Source organism: Saccostrea cucullata, unplaced genomic scaffold (genome assembly GCF_032062105.1).
Source record: "Saccostrea cucullata isolate Sc308-1 unplaced genomic scaffold, CSIRO_AGI_Scuc_v1 ctg3148, whole genome shotgun sequence".
NCBI classification, from domain to species: Eukaryota; Metazoa; Mollusca; class Bivalvia; order Ostreida; family Ostreidae; genus Saccostrea; species Saccostrea cuccullata.
The window spans coordinates 9,684-28,815 of NW_026933888.1; the positions used below are offsets into that span (position 1 = coordinate 9,684).

Here is a 19,132-nt window from a genome sequence, read left to right on the forward strand (position 1 = left end):
AGTTATACGACTTCAAAGTGCAGTGCATGATGTTAATGTATAAATACCTATATGCATGTACACTACTGTACAATACTCAAATTTAATACACATCAAGCATATTAATATAGTTTTCAGTACCAGGCCTATATACCCTAATAATATAATTTCAGTTGTAACACACCATTTTTCATTTTTCATTAAAATAAAGAAAACCATAATTATAATTAATGGGTTACCAATAATGTAAAATAAAAAGAAATAAATAAAAAGAAAAAATGATATATCACAACAGGGAGTTTTAATGTCCCTAATCATGCATCCTTTAATTTGAAAAATTTTGATAAAGTGATAGTAACACATTGGTTATATTAAATCATTCTGGAAGTAGATCATCTGTCTGTAGTTTGGGCCCCAAGTTCGTCTTCTGATCTGGACTTGATAATATTGCTCTTACTTTAGATGACGTCTCCATTTTGGAGTAATAACAGTAGTAGTGGAGAGCGCGCATAAGACCACGATTCAAATTTCGCGCGCAATGACGTCATCAAACGTTCACCAATCAGAAGGCAGCATTTGAATTTTTGGTCATGGGGCCTACATTGGAAGGCGGGAAAACCGATTTTGAAATCACCTATGTTTAGCCGTAGGGTCAAGGGTCAAATTTTAAAAAAGTTCCCCGAAGGGTAGGGTGCAACCTATCAAATGAAAGGTCTGGAGGGGGGTAGCCCGTGGGTGGTACGGGGTCATTAAGTGCAAAATCAAAAAAGTTACTCAAAAGGTATCGTGTGACCTATCAAATAAAAGATCTCGATGGTGATTCCCCCCGGGGTGGTCGGGGGTATAAATCAAAATCAAAAGGGTACCTAAAGGGTATCATGCGACATATCAAGGGGAAAGGGTTTCCAACAGTAGAGCTCACCCCGGGGGTGTTCCGGGGTCATCAAGTGCAAAATCAAACGGTTACACAAAGGTCTTAACGAGTAATGTTCAGCCCGGGGTCTATCGGGCTGATGAATGAAATGAAAAATACATATCAAATGGAAGGTCTCAACGAGTAATATAGTCGGGGGTTGATCAAAACAACACATTGTTTTTGTTCATATTTTATTGCAAGACTGAAGAGCAATAGTTTGACATAAGTCTAATACATATAATTTCAAGGAAAGCTATGATAATTGCATTAAATTATGCAGCCATATCATCAGCATTTATCCAAGAATTAAACTTCTTTGGCCAATGCAGCCATTTCACAAAATATTGCTTGTTTGGTCCTCTTCCACGGGTCTTGAGGATTTTTCAATCTTAAACTTCCTCTCTCTAACATCCACTTTTTGGAGTTCCGGTTGATAAAATGTCCAGTAATGGCTTCGTCATTGTAGTCCTTGAGTTTGTAAACTGGAATCCCTTCCTCAGGAAACGTCGAAACACGATGAAAATTTCCCCGACCACTTTTGATCGTATTCCCTGTCAAAAATGGATGATATTTTCGAAATGCGGACTTTATCACCCACTTTGTACTTGTAGGGCCGCTTTGATTGCTTCGTGGGATCTCCTCTCAGACAGGAATGTTGATACGCGCACTTCTTCTTCGTTGTTTGGTCTAACCAGTTCTGTTGGTTAATGGTGCGGGGACGTTTTGTTGAAGGCGAATTCCTGAAGACGATCAATGTATCGTTGGGATTGTTTGAATGTCATGTAACGATACATCTTAGTTTTAATCGTCTTGATGGTCTCTCTGCATAGTTGGCTTTCACTTCGGTGTTTTGAGAAAAAAAATTTCATGTTGTATCCTTTAATACATTATTGAAGGCTTTTGATCGGAATTCTTGTCCTTTGTCCGTGCAAGTTTCCTAGGTTGCCCCCCCTCACGCAATAATCTTCGAACGCCCGGGCTGTCGTTGGCCCTTTCTTATCCTTTAAAGGTCGATCCATATGTACTTAAGATATCGATGACCAAGGTACGAACTCACACCCTCATTTTCTTTGCTGAATTTGGTCATGTCCATGAGATCAGCCCCCATTGATCATCTAGGCCAGCGACGACGACCTGATTGCGACGATAATGTCGTTTTGGGTGCTGAAGACTGTAGGGTTTTGTCTCTGTAACCTTTTTTGGTACCTTTGAACTTGCTGATATCATATTTTCCCTCTTTTTGAACGTATCTGAATAATTTATCACCCCGGTAAAACTACCAGCTGTGGATGGTTGAATACATTGCTTGAGATAATCCTCCCAAGACATGTTTTTTCTGGCATGGACAACGTTAAAATGGTTTAAGTGTACCCCAACCCCTTATATAATTCCTAATCACGTGACTTATGATGACATAAATAACAATACTGCTTTTTTCACTGTTTATTCAAGTAAATGCAACAATTTACAATCGATAGTTCATTTTTCAAACAATAAAAGGGAATAGTAAAATGTTATTTAGACTTTTTTAGGATTCATCCTATCTTCTTCCATCTCGCTCTTGTCATCCTCTCTCTCTTGGTCTTCGCTTTCGGAACATCGTCGATCCCATATCACTCTCAGGACCCCACATTTCTTCAAGGACAGGACGATTCTTATTAAGCCATTCTGATGGCTCTGCTTTCGTCATAGCCTTCGGACGGAAATCTTTAACATCATCCATGACCTTGGTGTGAATGGTTTGTGTTGTAACTGTAGGATGTACAGGATAGTTGTCCATACTTTTCTGAGAATTTCTTCAGGTCTTTAGAGTTCATTTTTTCCCCGTTTGAACTCTGGCTCTTTCTTGATAGCCCTTTCCTTTATGTATTTATCATATTTCAGGTCCCATAGTTTTTCGTTGTCTTTTTTGGCCCTTTCCATAGAAATTTAAAAGACTTCGTGTTCGTCATCATTTTCCTTCTCTGGTTTAAAAGGGGAGGCCTTTGGATCATCCATCTCCATAGGGGTAATACATTTCCTTTGTCCGTTTTGGGCACCCCTTTTCACATGTCTTTGAAGGTCGGGGACGTTTTCAAAGACCAACCACAATCTCACGGAAGGCATATCTTCTGTAGGTATGACGTGTTGAAAATCCGACCCGATGATTGGTAGGTTGAAGGAACCGATGCGTGGTACGTCCGATGGTGGAATCTGTAAGAAGGGGAAATTCTCTGCTCCTTGCTTTTTTATAGGATTCAAGACATCAATGGATTGGTAGGTTAAAGGAAGGCCCGGGGCCCCTCGATAGGAATAGCTGTCAGAGAATGAGGAAAATTCTCTGCTTGTGCTTTTTTATAGGATTCAAGACTCTATGGCTGGCAATTTGGGTTTTGTAGGCTTCAAATCCACCAACAGGTATCCATAAGGCTTGGAAGTAGCGTCTTTAAAATGTCTCAACAGGTGTTGAGGATTTTCGGGATACTTTAAGCCAAGGTCTATTTGCTGTCTGTCCACAGGATTGTTAAACAGGACCAGGTAGTGGCAATTTCGTCTCTGGGTGGGATTTTTTTATAGTACAGATTTTGATTGATAGCCACGACCGATAGATTTCTGTGATGATTCCTTCCGTAAACAACTCGTTGACTCTAGAATCTTTGGCCGCCGTCGACATGAGATCGTCTAAAATGACGAGATTCCTCGTTTAAAAGAATCTTCTAGGTTAATGGAATGCCCTGTATGAATTCGACCGAGGGATACACGGTGGTTTTGATAATGTCATACAGGGGTTGCCATCGCTTATAGAGCCACAAGATTCTCTCTGGAGGGGGGGAAATTTGCTATACAATGTTGCAACAACGTTTTCACGAAATACTCCCCGAGGAGGTGGGTCCCGATACATTAGCCGAAAAAGGATGTTGAAACATAAACTCCTGTTGTTGTTGCTGCTGCTGCTGGTGTTGCTGTGCTGCTGTTTTTGGGCTGCTGCTGCTGTTGCTGCTGCTTTTGGGCTGCTGCTGCTGCTGTTGCTTCTGCTGCTGTTGCTGCTGCTGTTGTTGCTGCTGCTGTTTGTTGTTGCTGCTGCTGTTTGTTGCTGCTGCTGTTGTTGCTGCTGCTGCTGTTGCTGTTGCCATTCCGTGTGTTTGTGTTTAACATGACGAATCAGGTCGTGAGGCCAGACGTAAGCCTTTGAACAATTTTGGGAAAAATTACTTTTATCGTTTGGCGTCCTCTGCTAAATGACATACATGAACGGTAAATCCCCTTTTATAGACGAGATCTGTCGGTGATTGGCTCATTACACTGTGCATTACAACAAAAACTTTCCGGTAATTTGGGTTTCCCGGAATGAAAGGTCACCGGAAACATGAGCTCCGGATATCGGGATCCGGAAACGTTGGATCCAAGCCCAAAGGTCCGCGGCCCCCCCGGGAGCCTATGTCTTTGTCTTTTTTTTAGTTCTTGTTGTCCGAGGAAGTAAACGATTATTATTCTATATTTTTAAACCCCCCTTTCGATAATTTTTTACTGTCTGCCGATGAAGGGCTTTAAAGTAAGACCTATACTCGGCACACAGGGCCTTGAGCAGTGAGGGTTCTTTATCGTGCCAACACATTTTTAAGGTCATATCCGAAAGACCCGTGACCTTCACATCTGTGCCGAGCGCTTCTAAGGGAACAGTCACTCCCTTTGTTTAACGTCAAGGTATGACGCGGCGCCGAGATTGAAATCAACCCCGGGGCCCCCCGATCACAAAGCAAACGCTCTACCACTAGCCTCCGTGACCAAAAAACGAAGCCCAAAAAAAGCCATATGGTTTGCTACATAGGGTTTTGCTATCTTCCCCTTTTTTTACCCAAAGATACTATTCATTTTAAGCAGAAAATGTTTTATATTTTAATATAAAAAATCATTTTACAACATATAACTGTGTGTTACCAATACATGGATGAAGGACATAATAGCATTATAATAAAAGAGATCATAAAAACTCACATTACAGTTTCTGAGTACAAAATAAGTTATCTGTGATACATTTAAATATACATGTATATTACCAATACATCGAGATAGAAGGACTATCACCATAGCATTGTTGGATAAAAAAATCATTACATCACAAATTACATTTCCGGGTACAAATTAAGTTATCTATGATACATTCAAATGTAATTGTGTTTCCAATACATTGAGATGAAGGACTCTCCCCATAGCATTTTACAATATAAGAAATCATAACATACGCACATTACAGTTTCTAGTAAAAAATAAATTATCTCTGATACATTCAAATATTATTGTGTATTACAAGATAGAAGGACTATCATAATAGCATTGTCTAATCAAGAAATCATAACATACACAAATTACAGTTTCTGCGTACAAAGTAAGTAATCTACGATACATTCAAATTCCATATGGTACCGATTCAGTCCATTTTGCAAGATTTTTTGTCAAAAACAAGTTTGTATTCTTTTTTTTCCTTTTCTGGTGATGAGTTCTGTAGTTTTGGAATTGGGCAATTTTGTAATCGTTCCGGACCGTGACGACAGGCGATTCGCTGGAGGTGATCATATTTTTGATGGTATCAAAGTTGATATCCAAACTGTTTTGTAATTCAATGTGATGCCTTTAACTTTGCAACAGGTACTTATTTTCCCCATCTTGGTTTTGGGGCGGTAACGCAAATTTTCGGTCCACCAGTGACAAAGGAAAGGATTTTCTTATCAGGGGTTCGTTGTCATGCCCCCAAGTAATCACCAAAAGGGGTGCCTTCCCCCGTCCTTGCAGTGAAGATGACCAAATCTTGTCAGCTATAAGTCCGGTCGCCTAATTTTTCCAGGTAGGAGTATAATTTTGACGGGCCTGTGCCGTAGTGTACGCTGCGATGACGACGTTGGTTCGACCGCTGGTCTCTACGAAATCTCTTAACCCCTGGAGTCGTACCATTTCCTCGGACACGTAGCTGACGTCTTTGACCTGTTGGGGTTTCTAGTCAACATATCGAAATATTCGCAGGGATCGGTCACGTTGTTGTTTTGGGCAGTTTTCTCGCTGACCAAATTTACCCCCCAAAAAATGTTGAGCATCAGTTTTGCCAGCGCTCTAAGACCTGGGTTGGATACGATGTTAGCGTACTCGAGATGAATTTTTTTTTGGTTATTTTTTCTATGTACTTGTATCTGTCTTCTTCCGTTTGCACCATTTTGGCCAACCAGATGCCTCTTGCTTCATTTTTGGAAAAGTATTGACATAGTCGGTAAATGCTCCGCCCGATTTTGTTTTTGGTGTATGTGATATGCGATCGAAATGCCACACTTCAAAATTTATCCACCACGTAACCCTTTTCTACGGCTTTTTTACTTGTCGGTGACCCGGTTCCAGTGATCATTCTTTCCCGATCGGTGTGCTCACAGGTCTGTATTTTTTTTTCCATGCACGTTCACAGAGGCCAAACAGGAGCTTATTGTTGATTTTCGATGGTAGGACTGGAGTAAGATGCTTTGGGGGGAAAGGGTGCGGCATTTGATGAGTCCTTCGTAGTTTTGAAGCAGATCAAAATTTTCGGTCACGATCTGGGGAGCCCAGTAAAATTCCCAGATGAAGGGGTAAAGTGAAGTCACATCAAAGTATTTGATACTGGTGTTTTCATCTCCTGGGCATGCAGTTTAAAGGCTTCGGTTCTCCGCCAAAAAGGCATCTCTAGGTTGTAAGGGGGAGGTTAACCAAGTGCTCATAAAGCCTTTTCGTGGACTCTACGGGCCCAAAAGGATTCCCCATCTGTAAGTAAATTATCCCGAAGATTCCAAGTACCTTCTCTTTTCCAAGGTTCTCTATAGAGGTCCCCCCTGGTCATTCCCGCGACTTTATTTAGGGTGTTGGCAGAGTACATTTGGGATTCCATGCCAAAAATCACCATGAAATTCCATCACTACTTTCTGATCCCCCATTTTTTAGTATCCATCGACTCTGTATGGTCCAATCATTTTTCCCCTTCGTTTCCTGCTGTTAATCTCTACGTTTATTTGATGAGCATGGTATTTTATCCACTCTGGCCCTTTAAGGATTGTTTTTTTCGGTCGATACCCTTGGGGTGGTATAATGCCGATAGACTCTCTTTCCCAAAAAAAGACTGCGAAATACCAGATTCAAGCCGAGGCAATGGTGATGCAGCTTAAAAAGGGGCAACGCCGTCCCGATCATCTCGTGACGTCATGTCCATGAAGATGTCCCGGAATTTAACCCCTCGCCGAGAATATCGACGTGACTGGCAATATTTGATTATTTCTTTCTGAAAATCAAAACTATCGTGTTGATGTTCTTCGTCCAAAGGAGAAACTTGGTGCGATCATCGGGCATATACCATCTGCATTATAAAACTGTACGTCTGGTAGGTGATTCATGATAGCCCTCTGATTTTCTTTTTGATTGTATAGATGTGGAAAATAGCCCTTGGCACTTCAGGTATATCAAACGCCTTTGGCATCTTTGAGAGAGCCATGGGTATGAAATTCATTGAATCCAGGAATTTTATTTTTAGATGAGGTATCTCGATGCTCATGAATTTGGACCCATTCATGATCACCTCCGGCAAGATGGCGTTCTCGTACAAGTAACTGACGATGGGGTAGCTATCGTACCCTCGAAAGTTATGACAGAAGACTTTGGCTCCTTCGTTTTCCTCCGAGAACAACCATTTACAGAAATCGTCACGTGTGTTTGGGCCATTGAAAATGCGTTGCTTGTATTGGCATAATGAACAATAGCTATGCTCGTTGATCTCGTCTTCGTCAATGCACTTCGCACACCTTATGAACCACACATAAGTTGGGGACGTGTCAAATGAACCACGATGATTGGTTGCAATTTTTAAAGGGAAATGATTTTCCTGGGAACAAAGCCCCGTTCGCACGGATTTGAGTGACAATTTTTGCGATGACAATTTCCACACTTAATGGATATCTGGGGAAAATAGCCCTCATCACACTGGATCATGTCACCCTGTGTGCATTCAAAATCGAAAAATATCCACTGTTTAAGTCGTTCGTCGTCTTCATCGATCGTTATCTTCCGTTTTCTTTTCAACAGCTTCGTTTCTTCTTCCTCTTCTGTGGTTTTCATGTAACAAACGTGATCTTTTGACATAAACATTCTGCAAGTTCACAGTATTTTTTCCCCACACGTGCGGTTGTCTCGATTTGTTTCTGTTCACAGTGGTGGAGCACTGACGGCAACGATGTATGCGACACTGGAATTGCCTTTGGGGCCTTTTTCAAATTCGAAAAAAACGTATTTTTTGGGATTCTTTAAAAAATCCGCCGTCCTCTGATTGGTCGTCATGGCATTTGTGGCATAGATGACATGGTTCTTTCAGATATGATTTTCTTTGTGGTCATATCCTTTTTGGGATTTCTACGAAATAATTTCTTTCAAGAACCCTGGCATCGTAGTGATACATCATAATGATTGTTGTGATGATACAAGTAGATTTTCTTCTTGCCTCTGGGCCTTGGTACACGATGGCGTTAAAGCAATCTTTGGAAAGAACGTGGATCTGGTATCCAGGTAACACTGACTGAAAAGCCTTCACGTCCTCCAAAAACGCATCCCTGAAGGCACATTGGCCATTTTGTGCAATTCTTCTGCTAGGGTTCTCTTATGTTTCGACCCTGTCGAATTGAGTTCCATCTTCGGTCTTTATCAAGTTTACCCCGGGCCTAATGATGGCCCTAGCACAGCACCAATCATCCTTGTTTTTAATGCGGATGAAACATTTTTTTTTTGTCAATTTTCTTTTCCCAAAACAACAAACATTTCTTTTTATGTCCTTTCCCCAGGGGATTTTACATGGACCACTTCAATTTCCAACGACTGATCGACAACAAATTCCTCATAAGATGAAGAACTCGTTATTTCGGTAAAGAAACCCCCTATAGCTGCGCTACCCGCATAAAGGGTAGACTTATTGGGTAATCCATTCTGGACACTGGATAGTTAAGCGAATTAAGTCTCTGGAGTCCATAATCCTGTTTAAAAACATCTCTAGAAATTTTACCTCATAATTTATTAAAGTGGGAAATATTTGGGTATAAGACATCTATAACAAAATGTTAGATGAATAGATATGTTTTAATCCAACCTTGTTCAATGGTGTTTAAAAAGAATGTGTTATAAAAGTTTATTTTTGCCAGTGAAGCATCCATTTATTGAAGATATATACCTGTCAAAACTTTTATAACCGAAGAAAAGAGGCGACGCAGACTTTTTAGAATATTTGGTAGATTCCTGATTTCCAGGTCTCGAAAGTCACTGAAACTGTTTGCCGTGGTGTTAAATTTCCCATTTTTTTTTACCAAGAGGCTAAGTATTTTCTGTGGGTCATCCATCTTGGTAATTCGTCTTTTCATCGAAGGTCCGGGTTGAGGAGATTCGGTTGTTCTTTTTCCCCCTTCCGGGTTGACCATGACGGTATATGATGCAATTCTAAATTATTCTCTGTTGAAAGGCCTAGGACAAACTGAACATTGAAACAATCTGCTTTTTTCTGTGTTGTGCAAGATTGTCTTCCCTTGCAAACCTTTTCCCGCAATGTTACACCTGTATGCTTCCATATTCTACAATAAACAAATATGTTCTTAGTTTACTGCTTCAGTAGTATGTACTCTTTGTTCCAAAGTCCGTTAAGTACTATACTATAATAACAGATTCTTCTTTTTTTTCTTTAAATTATTTTCTATTTGACATTTTAGAGTATATTGCTTGTAAGTAAAGATTTTATCACTAAGACAAGGTTGCTGAATTTAAGGATATATATAATGGCATTTATAAGGAGTATATCAAACTCTGTGACAGGTCGAATGTATTTTAAAAGGACACGTGGGAAGGAGATTTGTAGTAAATTCCTTGCTTACTCTACCGAGCTTTTGTAAACACTATCAGGTCATAAATGGATACTAGATAACAAAATAAATAAACAAGTTTATATCTTATATTTCATCAAATAAAGTATAAAATGAAGAATCGCTATCTTTACTAATTGTATATTTGTCGAAAGTATGTGAATAAATTTCTTACCTTAGAAAGAAATTAAATTCCAGAAAAAAAAAATAGCAACCGTGTTAATTCCCCGATGTTACTCGTTAGAGTGTTGTATGATTTATGACGCACCCATGTCCAGATTCCGAAACTTATATATTATTCTAAAGTCGTCATGGAAACAAACAAAAAACAAGTGAAACGATTGGACACTTTATAATCATTAAAAGTATTGATAATTTTAATTCCTCCTGTAGTGGACCCCTCTATTGTAACATGTCATACATACCGAAAATCATATTTTGTTTCCATAGAAACATATCAATTGAGCTCATTCTATTGGCTACCCTGGCCATTGCATACATAAAAAACCTTTCGTGCACCCTATTTGATTGTCTCCATCAATAGTTTTATTCTTTATCATCGTTTGTCGTCGTTTCTTTTATAAAAATCAGCCATCTGTATCTCTATTGAGGGATTACCCATTGTATTTTCCCCCCCTGTAAAAATCTAGGTCGCACTGAACCTTACGACCGGGTTACTTGAGCGATGAGCTATTGAATACCCCTTATAAAAACTAGGACGAATTGTACTTTAAGACGGATGAAAATGGACTGTACGTGTTGAGACATGTATATCTATAGATAAAAGATTGATGCTCCATCCAAGCGTTGAGAAAAAGCTTTGGCTACATTTAATTAATCACATTCGCTTTATATTTGGTGTAATTATAGGGATGGGCTTATATGTAACAAAATTTCACAACTACAGAGTGAGATTCATTCAATTGAAAAAATCAGGTAAGAACATGTGTATAGATCTACACACCGTGATCAATAATAACAGGTAAAAACATGTCTCAATGAAGCTGAGCATTTAAATTTCTGGTGTATTCACACACCGTAAACTGAAAATCCATTATCCCTAACAGTTCTAACCATACTGGTACAACCATGCGTAAAAGTACATTGATAATAAGGAGATAAATCTTTCAATAAACCTATGGTGTATTCTTCTTTTCACTTATTAAATACAAGCGTTTAAATACCCAAGTTCATTGACACATGTTTCTACCTGAATACCGCCGTTGTGAGGTATCGAAATAGACCTGTCTCTACCTTGTAGTATTTCGTTTGAGTAAATCTCTATTCAAATGAATTTTTAATAGAATTCTTAGTCACCTTTGTGTCCGAAGACGAAGGTAATTTCTCTGTTTACGTCACGGAAAACCCCCCAGTAAGGGCAACAAGAATCCCCTTTTTTGTATTGTGTGCAGTTGTATTATTTACAATTGTTAATTTATCAATGAGGTGGTATGTAATCGTTGCTAGAACAAATAGTTGAGTAGGAGCGGTGGATTGACTACCCCGGACCACACTCTTCTCTTGGAGACAATCAAGTTGATATGTCACATGATACTATTCGGTAACTTTTTTTTCAATTTGTACTTAATGACACCAGTTTCCACCCCAGTCGTAACCCTACTCCTTGAGATCTTCCATTTGATATATCACACGATACCTATTTTAATAACTTTTTGATTTTGCACTTCTTTATCACCCCTGACCACTCTCGGGCTGAACTCTACTCATCTAGATTTTTCATTTGATAGGTCACACTATACCTTTTGAGTAACTTTTTGATTTTGCACGTAAATCACCCCGCATTACTCTATGGGCTGACCTCTCCTCGTCCAGACCTTTCATTTGATAGGTTGCATCCTACCCTTCGGGACACTTTGTTAAAATTTGACCCTTGACCCTACGGCTAAACATAGGTGATTTGCAAAATTGGGCTTCCTGCCTTCCAATGTAGGCCCCATGACCAAAAATTCAAATGCTGCCTTCTGATTGGTCGAACGTTTGATGACGTCATTGCGCGCGAAATTTGAATCGTGGTCTATATGCGCGCTCTCCACTACTAACAGTTGAGAAATGACCTGAGGTTTCATTGGCGTCAATAGCAAATTGAAAGTGGGGGGGTGGGCAGAATTTTTTTTTTTATACCTTCAAAAAAAACCTGACAAGCAAAAAAAAAAATAATAATAAAATAAAAAAAAATAAATAAATGTCCATTTCCCAAACACAAAAACCCTATTTCGTGGAGGGGGGGGGGGGGGGGGGAGGGGTGTACATACTTAAGTTCCAAATTTTTTTCCAATTACCACCATTTCCCCTATGTTTAACCTTTACTGCGACGTGTCTCTGGAAAGCGGGGGAGCTAAACCTACAAAGCAATGTTCAATGTCTATACTTAAGTATATATTCGGAAAAAAAGTGGGGAGGGCTAAGCCCCCCCACCCCCCCCCCCCCCCTTTCCGACGCCTATGGGTTTCTAGATAAGTGTTGTTAAATAAGCATATAGATCAAGTAGTGAAAGAAAAAAATTGATGCTCAAAAAAAAATTTATGAACTAATTATTGTTGGATATATTTTGGAACGAGTTTACTGTTACGTGTATAACTATTTAAATTTGAGGTGTCGTTGGACAGAGGTGTCTCCTTGGGCCCGGGTATGTTGAACCCATTACTCATCCAATGCATTCCCTGCTTTTTCCCACGACGTTCTTCGACTTTAATCATGTGCAGTTGCGCACCAGCACGTAATCTTCAGCGCTCTGAGGTTTTGCTGTATTTAGAAGAAGAAGAAGAAATGCTGTCTCGACAACCATTCATGATGAAAAATTTTTGTTCTCAGACTTATTAAGCCCTTAATTTGCATTATTTGAATGAAAAGTAATGAGGTACATGTAAGAGATGGGAAGGTTTTTTTTTAAGAGAACTTAGTTCTTTGTTATAAATTTCTCACACTGACCATAGACCTGCATGAAGCGAACCCTTTGCTTTAGGTCGCACTGACAATTTCAGAATTTGTCTGATCAGCTGATTTATCATTAAACACTAAATTGTAGCAATTTTCTCTTCATGGCTCCACCCTCACTAACGGTCACACCGTCAAACATATTAAAGTAATTAAATAATTGTTGATTTTATGCATTCCTTACCTTTAGCTAGGCCCTAGAACTTGCAGACGTCAGACTTCTCTTTCCAGTGACGTCACTGGTAACGTACATGTAATACATAAATGGAGGCTGGAAAATTCCGGAAGGTATATTTTATAAGTTTTATACGGGACGGTACCCACTGTATATTTGATAATTATCTATATGATTCATTTACTCCCTTTTGAGATTTGTTGTGAATTTATCGTGAATTTCTTTCTTTTTTTAAAATATATTTTTGCTCTTGAATTCGGATTGATTATATCTACCGATGACCGAGTTCAATTTTATGTGCCTCTACCGATATCCGATACACATGACGAGATTGGAGAACTTTTTATGTTAACTTTATTTACTGTTTTTAGAGTAAATTTTAAACCAATGCGAACTCATAGCATCATGCCAGACATGAAAGTGGACGTAAGGTAAACAATGTGAAATAAATTGAAACATTAAATACGCACACGACAAGTCAACAACGCACACACGTGTATGCTTCTGTTGTGATCTGGTGATTGGGTTTAACCAAACATCATGATAATGTTTATGTCAAAAAAAGATATTTTAGATTTTAAAATATGATTATTAAAATACATGTGACTTCTGATCTAAGGACCCGTAATGCATGTTATAAGAAGGATTTTATAGATGGTCATATCGCTATGATTGCTCTTCTTCCTGAATAACAGGTTAAACCCTAAGCGCCTATTGATTGTTATGTTAAATAATATCTTGATTAGTTCTCCAAAATCACTTAAACTATTAAGGTAAAATAGTTAATTGTGGAAGTCAGCCATACTTTTATGCAAAAAGTTCCTGTATTTTAAGCGAAATAAATCTGTAACGCATTGTTTTTTTTCACTTTATAGCAAAAACTAAATGATAATTTGATTAATAAATTTAATTTGAAATAAAATAAAAAGGAATAATTTAATTTTGTTTATATTCTCGCCTCTCATTTGTTGATTTCCAAAAAGGAATGCAGAACATTTTGTACAATCTGGTTTGGTATGGGGACACACCCCCTTGACGACCAGCTTAATCATCTTATCCATGCAATCCCCTCATTTCCAGTCCTCGGAATCAATGGAAAATTCAAGATTTAATAACTGTATCTTTAACTTCAAACACTTACTCGATCTTACCTCATGTAAACACACAACATGGCTGCTAGATCTAGGTATCAGTTATTACCTCCCTCATTTCACATCACTTCCGTTACTAAGGTTGTATTATTGCCCGGTAAATTTGAACTCGTAAAAAAAAACACAATTTTACATCCAAAGTTGTTCAATTATTTTAAAATTAAATTATAAAATGATAATTTTGGCCAAATTAAAAAGTTTATTAAATCCGCTTCGTGGATTATAAAGCGTAAACTGACCCAAACCAGATTATACTCGATAATTTGGCCAAGAATTAGAGTCATTCCTTAATAAGATTTATAGTCAACCTACATTTTTCATACATGTATGTAATAGTATGAATTTACAAAATATACAGCCTTCTCATTCTCAAACACAGGTTTTCACACACATGTAAAACACCTTTTTAAATGTATATGTAACATGTGCCTGATAATACACATACTATATTCATCAACAAATATGTAATGAGAGCTTTAGAAAACAAGTTAACCATAATTTATTTATGTACATTAGTATATTTAATGTGTGGTTTATAATGCACATAAACTATATATATACATGAAATTTGTGCTTTATAAAACACATGTAAACCATGAATTCATTACGTGTAACATGTGGTTGACTATACACATGTAAACCATGTGTTCAATAACGTACGTGTAACATGTGGTTGACTATACACATGTAAACCATATGTTAATTAACGTACGTGTAACATGTAGTTGACAATACACATGTAAACCATACATTTATCAACGTACGTGTAACGTATGGTTCCACATAACACATGTTACACGTACATTTCACGTACGTAACACATACGTGTATTCCAAACATACGTTTAACGTACATTATGTGAAACGTATGTAGTCACACATATGTTATATGTACGTTGTACCACATACGTGAAACATATGTTTGTAATACACGTATGTGATACATACATTTCACATACGTGATACATGTGATATGTGCAACCATATGTAACACGTACGTGGCACAATTAGCTGTGTAGCTGGCCTTGAATTTGTATGTACCATGGAGAATCAAATTTCAGTTTTATATTTTCATTTTCATCCAAGACAATATGATAATGGTCATCAATACAAGCATCTTTGGGCATTTTATTTTGATACAAGAAAGAACATTTTATCTGAAGTAATCCTTCACCACAACACTTGCACTTAATAACACCATCTGGAGAAGCCCCTAAATGGATATTCTGAGTCTACATAGAAGCAACATAACATAAACTCTGCGTGTTTGTGCTGCTTTTTATATTGTTCAAAAGCTAGCTGTCTAACGACAGGTTCGTCTAGCTTGCCAAATGCCAAAGAGGGTACAGATAATTTAGAAGTTTTCCCCATAATCATTTTTGAAATATTGTTTTCCTCATTTTCAGTAAACCTAACATGCAAAACTGATGAAAAAATGTGAAGCAGTAATTCTACAAATTCTTTGTTCATAACCATTTTTGATTTTCATGATTCATGATTTGAGTAATTTGCAATCTACACTAACCCAGGATATTTCCACAAAAGTTTCAGCTTTTTTGGCCCAGTGGTTCTTGAGAAGAAGATTTTGAAAGATTTGTTCCATATATTTCTATGTAAAACTTTGATTCCCCATTGTGGTCCCGCCCTACCCCCGAGGGATCATAATTTGAACAATTTAGAATTTTTACTACACTAGGATGCTTCCACATAAGTTTCAGCTTTTCTAGCCCAGTGGTTCTTGAGAAGAAGATTTTTTAATGACCCCACCCTATTTTTGTCTTTTCTTGATTATCTCCCCTTGTGAGGGGACTTGGCCCTTCATTTTAACAATGTAAATTCCTCATTACCCAAGGATGGTCAAAATTAACCCAGTAGTTCTTGAGAAGAAGTCGAAAATGTGAAAAGTTTACAGACGGACAGACAGACGGACGGACGGACGACGGACAAAATGTGATCAGAAAAGCTCACTTGAGCCTTCGGCTCAGGTGAGCTAAAAATAGAAGGGTGTCTGGGCTTCCTATTCTGAAAGGAAGTGTAAATGGGAATACCAGAATAATTGGGGTATTATGTAAGTACAGGCAGGGAAATTCCACAGGGCTTAGGGGCAGCTCTGTAACATAAGGTAACCTTAATCTTAAATATACTTACGCCACACAAGTGCATCCACCTGACAAAATTTCACCAGTTGTCTTCTTTGCCAAGATCCAGACATCACAAGGTTTGGCATTTTGTCTGGTCTCAGGCATGCAAGTTGCCGTCAAGAAAATATATATTCCTGGTGGACATGATAGGCAGCTTTGACATCGTCGATATGGCAAGCCGTGTGTAAGCGATATCCATTATCCTGCTTATAAAGTCTTAGTCGTTCGTGAGTTCACCTACACCATCTCATAAAGTATACCAGCACATCACACGATTCAAAGTCTGGTCACTGGCCAAATCCTTACTCCTGTATTTTTTTTTAAAAGTAAAAATACTATATAGATAGTAATTAAATTTCCACTGCTATGAAATTGTTCTTTATAGGCATTTATCATGTGGGCTCAGTTCACTTTGTGAAAACTAAAGTGGGTTTAAGTGTGTGTTAACCCCATACTGTTTGGTTTGATGTATAAATACTGAAAAGCTTAGTCAACATGGTTTATAGAAACAATTTTATAAAAGTGTGAAAATTAAAGTCTTACCAATCGGTCACATAATTAACAGGGTCTAAAATAATTCTGTTGTCCCCCACTGTCACCGTCCTGCGCCTTTTATCAAACACAGCGTACTCTTCTTCGTCATTTGTAGATGTCAAAACCTAAAGCCATCATTACACAGAATGATTATGTGTTTCACCCGTGTTAGGTGTTTATACTAAACGACAAAATCATCCAAATAATATAAATTTGAATTATTAAAAAAATATATGATAGGTACTTTTATTTTCGTTGTTCTGACTTCGAATTAGGGAAATTTTTATAGGTCTAACCAGTGTTAATGCTTCAGTGAAAGAAAGATTACCTCACGACAAAATTTCTCTGCAAGCGCACATAAGCGCACAAGATCTATTTTCCTGCCTTTGCTGCAGCTTATACCCCTATCTTGCAGATACTTCTTTAGATCTGGTTCTTGAAAGCCGTAAAAATGAATCTGTTCTGTTTTAGTTATGAGACGTTGTAAAAGCGGAAGTTTACGTGCTGAACGTTTTTGACATGGCGTGACGAAACAACGAATAAAAAAATTGTTCGGATGAACTCGAAACGTGGCTATTATATCAAAATTTCATGCCATTGACAAGTCAAAAATACAGCATTCGGTCATTCAAATATCTTAAATCACGTGACTACCGCATCACATGACAAGTCAAAATATAAAATCTAATCATCCTAAATATGTAGTTATTAACCATAATTACAATTATCCGATATAAGTAATGTTCTCAAAAAAATCGCCATACCGAATATGAATACATTTTTTATTACAAAATATTGTTGATTTTTCTATTGCGCACCTTAACTGTACTGCGAATAATACGTGTATTATTAATCAATATAAGTCAAGTATTTAACAAAGAAAAAGTTTTTTTTTAGAACTGGAGTCTGCCATATTTATATTCACCACGACACATGATTTCAGACGTGTAATTTGAACTTCGGAGTCAAAGAATCAAAAACATTTTATTTAATCTAACAAAAACAAAAACCAAAACCACAAACACAGAGAGAACTTAATTTTCTTATTATATATTCTTTCAATTCTAAAAAAATCGCCTTCTCTTTCGTTAATTTTTTTCTTTCTTATTGATTTTTTTTAATTTATGTTTTGTTTCTCATTGATTTTTTTAAGCAGACTCTGAAATCAATGTATGAATTTGTTTGGAAAAGTAGAGATGAAGGACAAGATTGTTATATGAATAAACAGTTTTTACATGTATATCCAATCATGGAAAAGGACGATAATATCACATGCATCCTAACAACAATCTCTATGAAAAATTTGATTACGTTAACTCTTTAATCGGTAATTTCCCTTCTTTATGTAGCGGTTAACCCTTATCACCTGCATATTTGATTTATTCCCCAGTTGTCAGGAAACGGAAGAAGTTGCTCCGTGTTTCCTTTAAAAAAAGAGTTAAATATATTTCACATTCCTAACTATATTGACTTTTCATGCATTTAGCATATCTTGCTAACAAAAATGTTTCATTAGAAGTAATGGGTAGTATTTACAGGGTTTCAATTACAAAGCTTTTTTTTCGATAAAACAGCATTGTTTCATTGCCTTGAGCACAATTTAACACTTTTAACTGTTAAATAAGATTAAGTACCCATTATAGACTCAATGTTATAATGGTTTCTTTGTATACTGCGTTTTGTATCCAATATAGAAATAACTTTTTTAAAAGACAGAGCATAATATTAACTGTAGCTTGTCGTTGGGATAGGATACCCCCCGTATCCATTTGGAGCGGTTGATTTCAGAAGGCAATAAACCAATTTGACGAAGGAGGGGAAGTAGCAGTCAAATAGATTATTTAATTGATGCATATATTTAACATGACATTAAGGTGCTCACAAATTAATTATTACATTGTTCTCAGTAACAAAGCGAAAGAAAAAAAAAACCTTTTACCATCGAATTATCGAACGATCTTTACAGTGAAAATCTTTTTTCTTTATTTTTGCATTGATTTATGTTTTGGTTTAAGATGAAGTTCACCCCATTTTTAGCTCACCTTAGCCGAAGGCTTTTCTGATCAAAATTTGTCCGTCGTCTGTCGTCGTTGTCGTTGTCGTTGTTGTCGTCGTTGTAAACTTTTCACATTTTCTTCTCCTCAAGAACCACTGGGCCAATTTCAACCAAACTTGGCACAGAGTATCCTTGGGTGAAGGGGATTCAAGTTTGTTCAAATGAAGGGCCACGCCCTTTTCCAAGGGGAGATAATCATGAATTTGTTAAAAATTAATGGCATTTTAAAAAAATCTTCTTCTCCAGAACCGCTGGGCCAGGAAAGATGAAACTCATGTGGAAGCATCCTCAGGTAGTGTAGATTCAAGTTTGTTCAAATCATTACCCCCGGGGCAAGGGTGGGGCCA

At 37.6% G+C, this 19,132-nt stretch overlaps 1 protein-coding gene across 1 annotated transcript; it reads right to left on the reverse strand.

Moving 5' to 3' along the window:
• Positions 1–2,459: 2,459 nt before the first annotated feature.
• LOC134239546 (uncharacterized) lies at positions 2,460–4,008 on the reverse strand. The gene is made up of 2 exons (XM_062721713.1): positions 3,750–4,008; positions 2,460–2,647 (listed from the first exon to the last, which is right to left on the reverse strand). Exons 1-2 carry the CDS (start codon positions 4,006–4,008, stop codon positions 2,460–2,462), a joined length of 447 nt encoding a protein of 148 aa, XP_062577697.1.
• Positions 4,009–19,132: the final 15,124 nt, after the last annotated feature.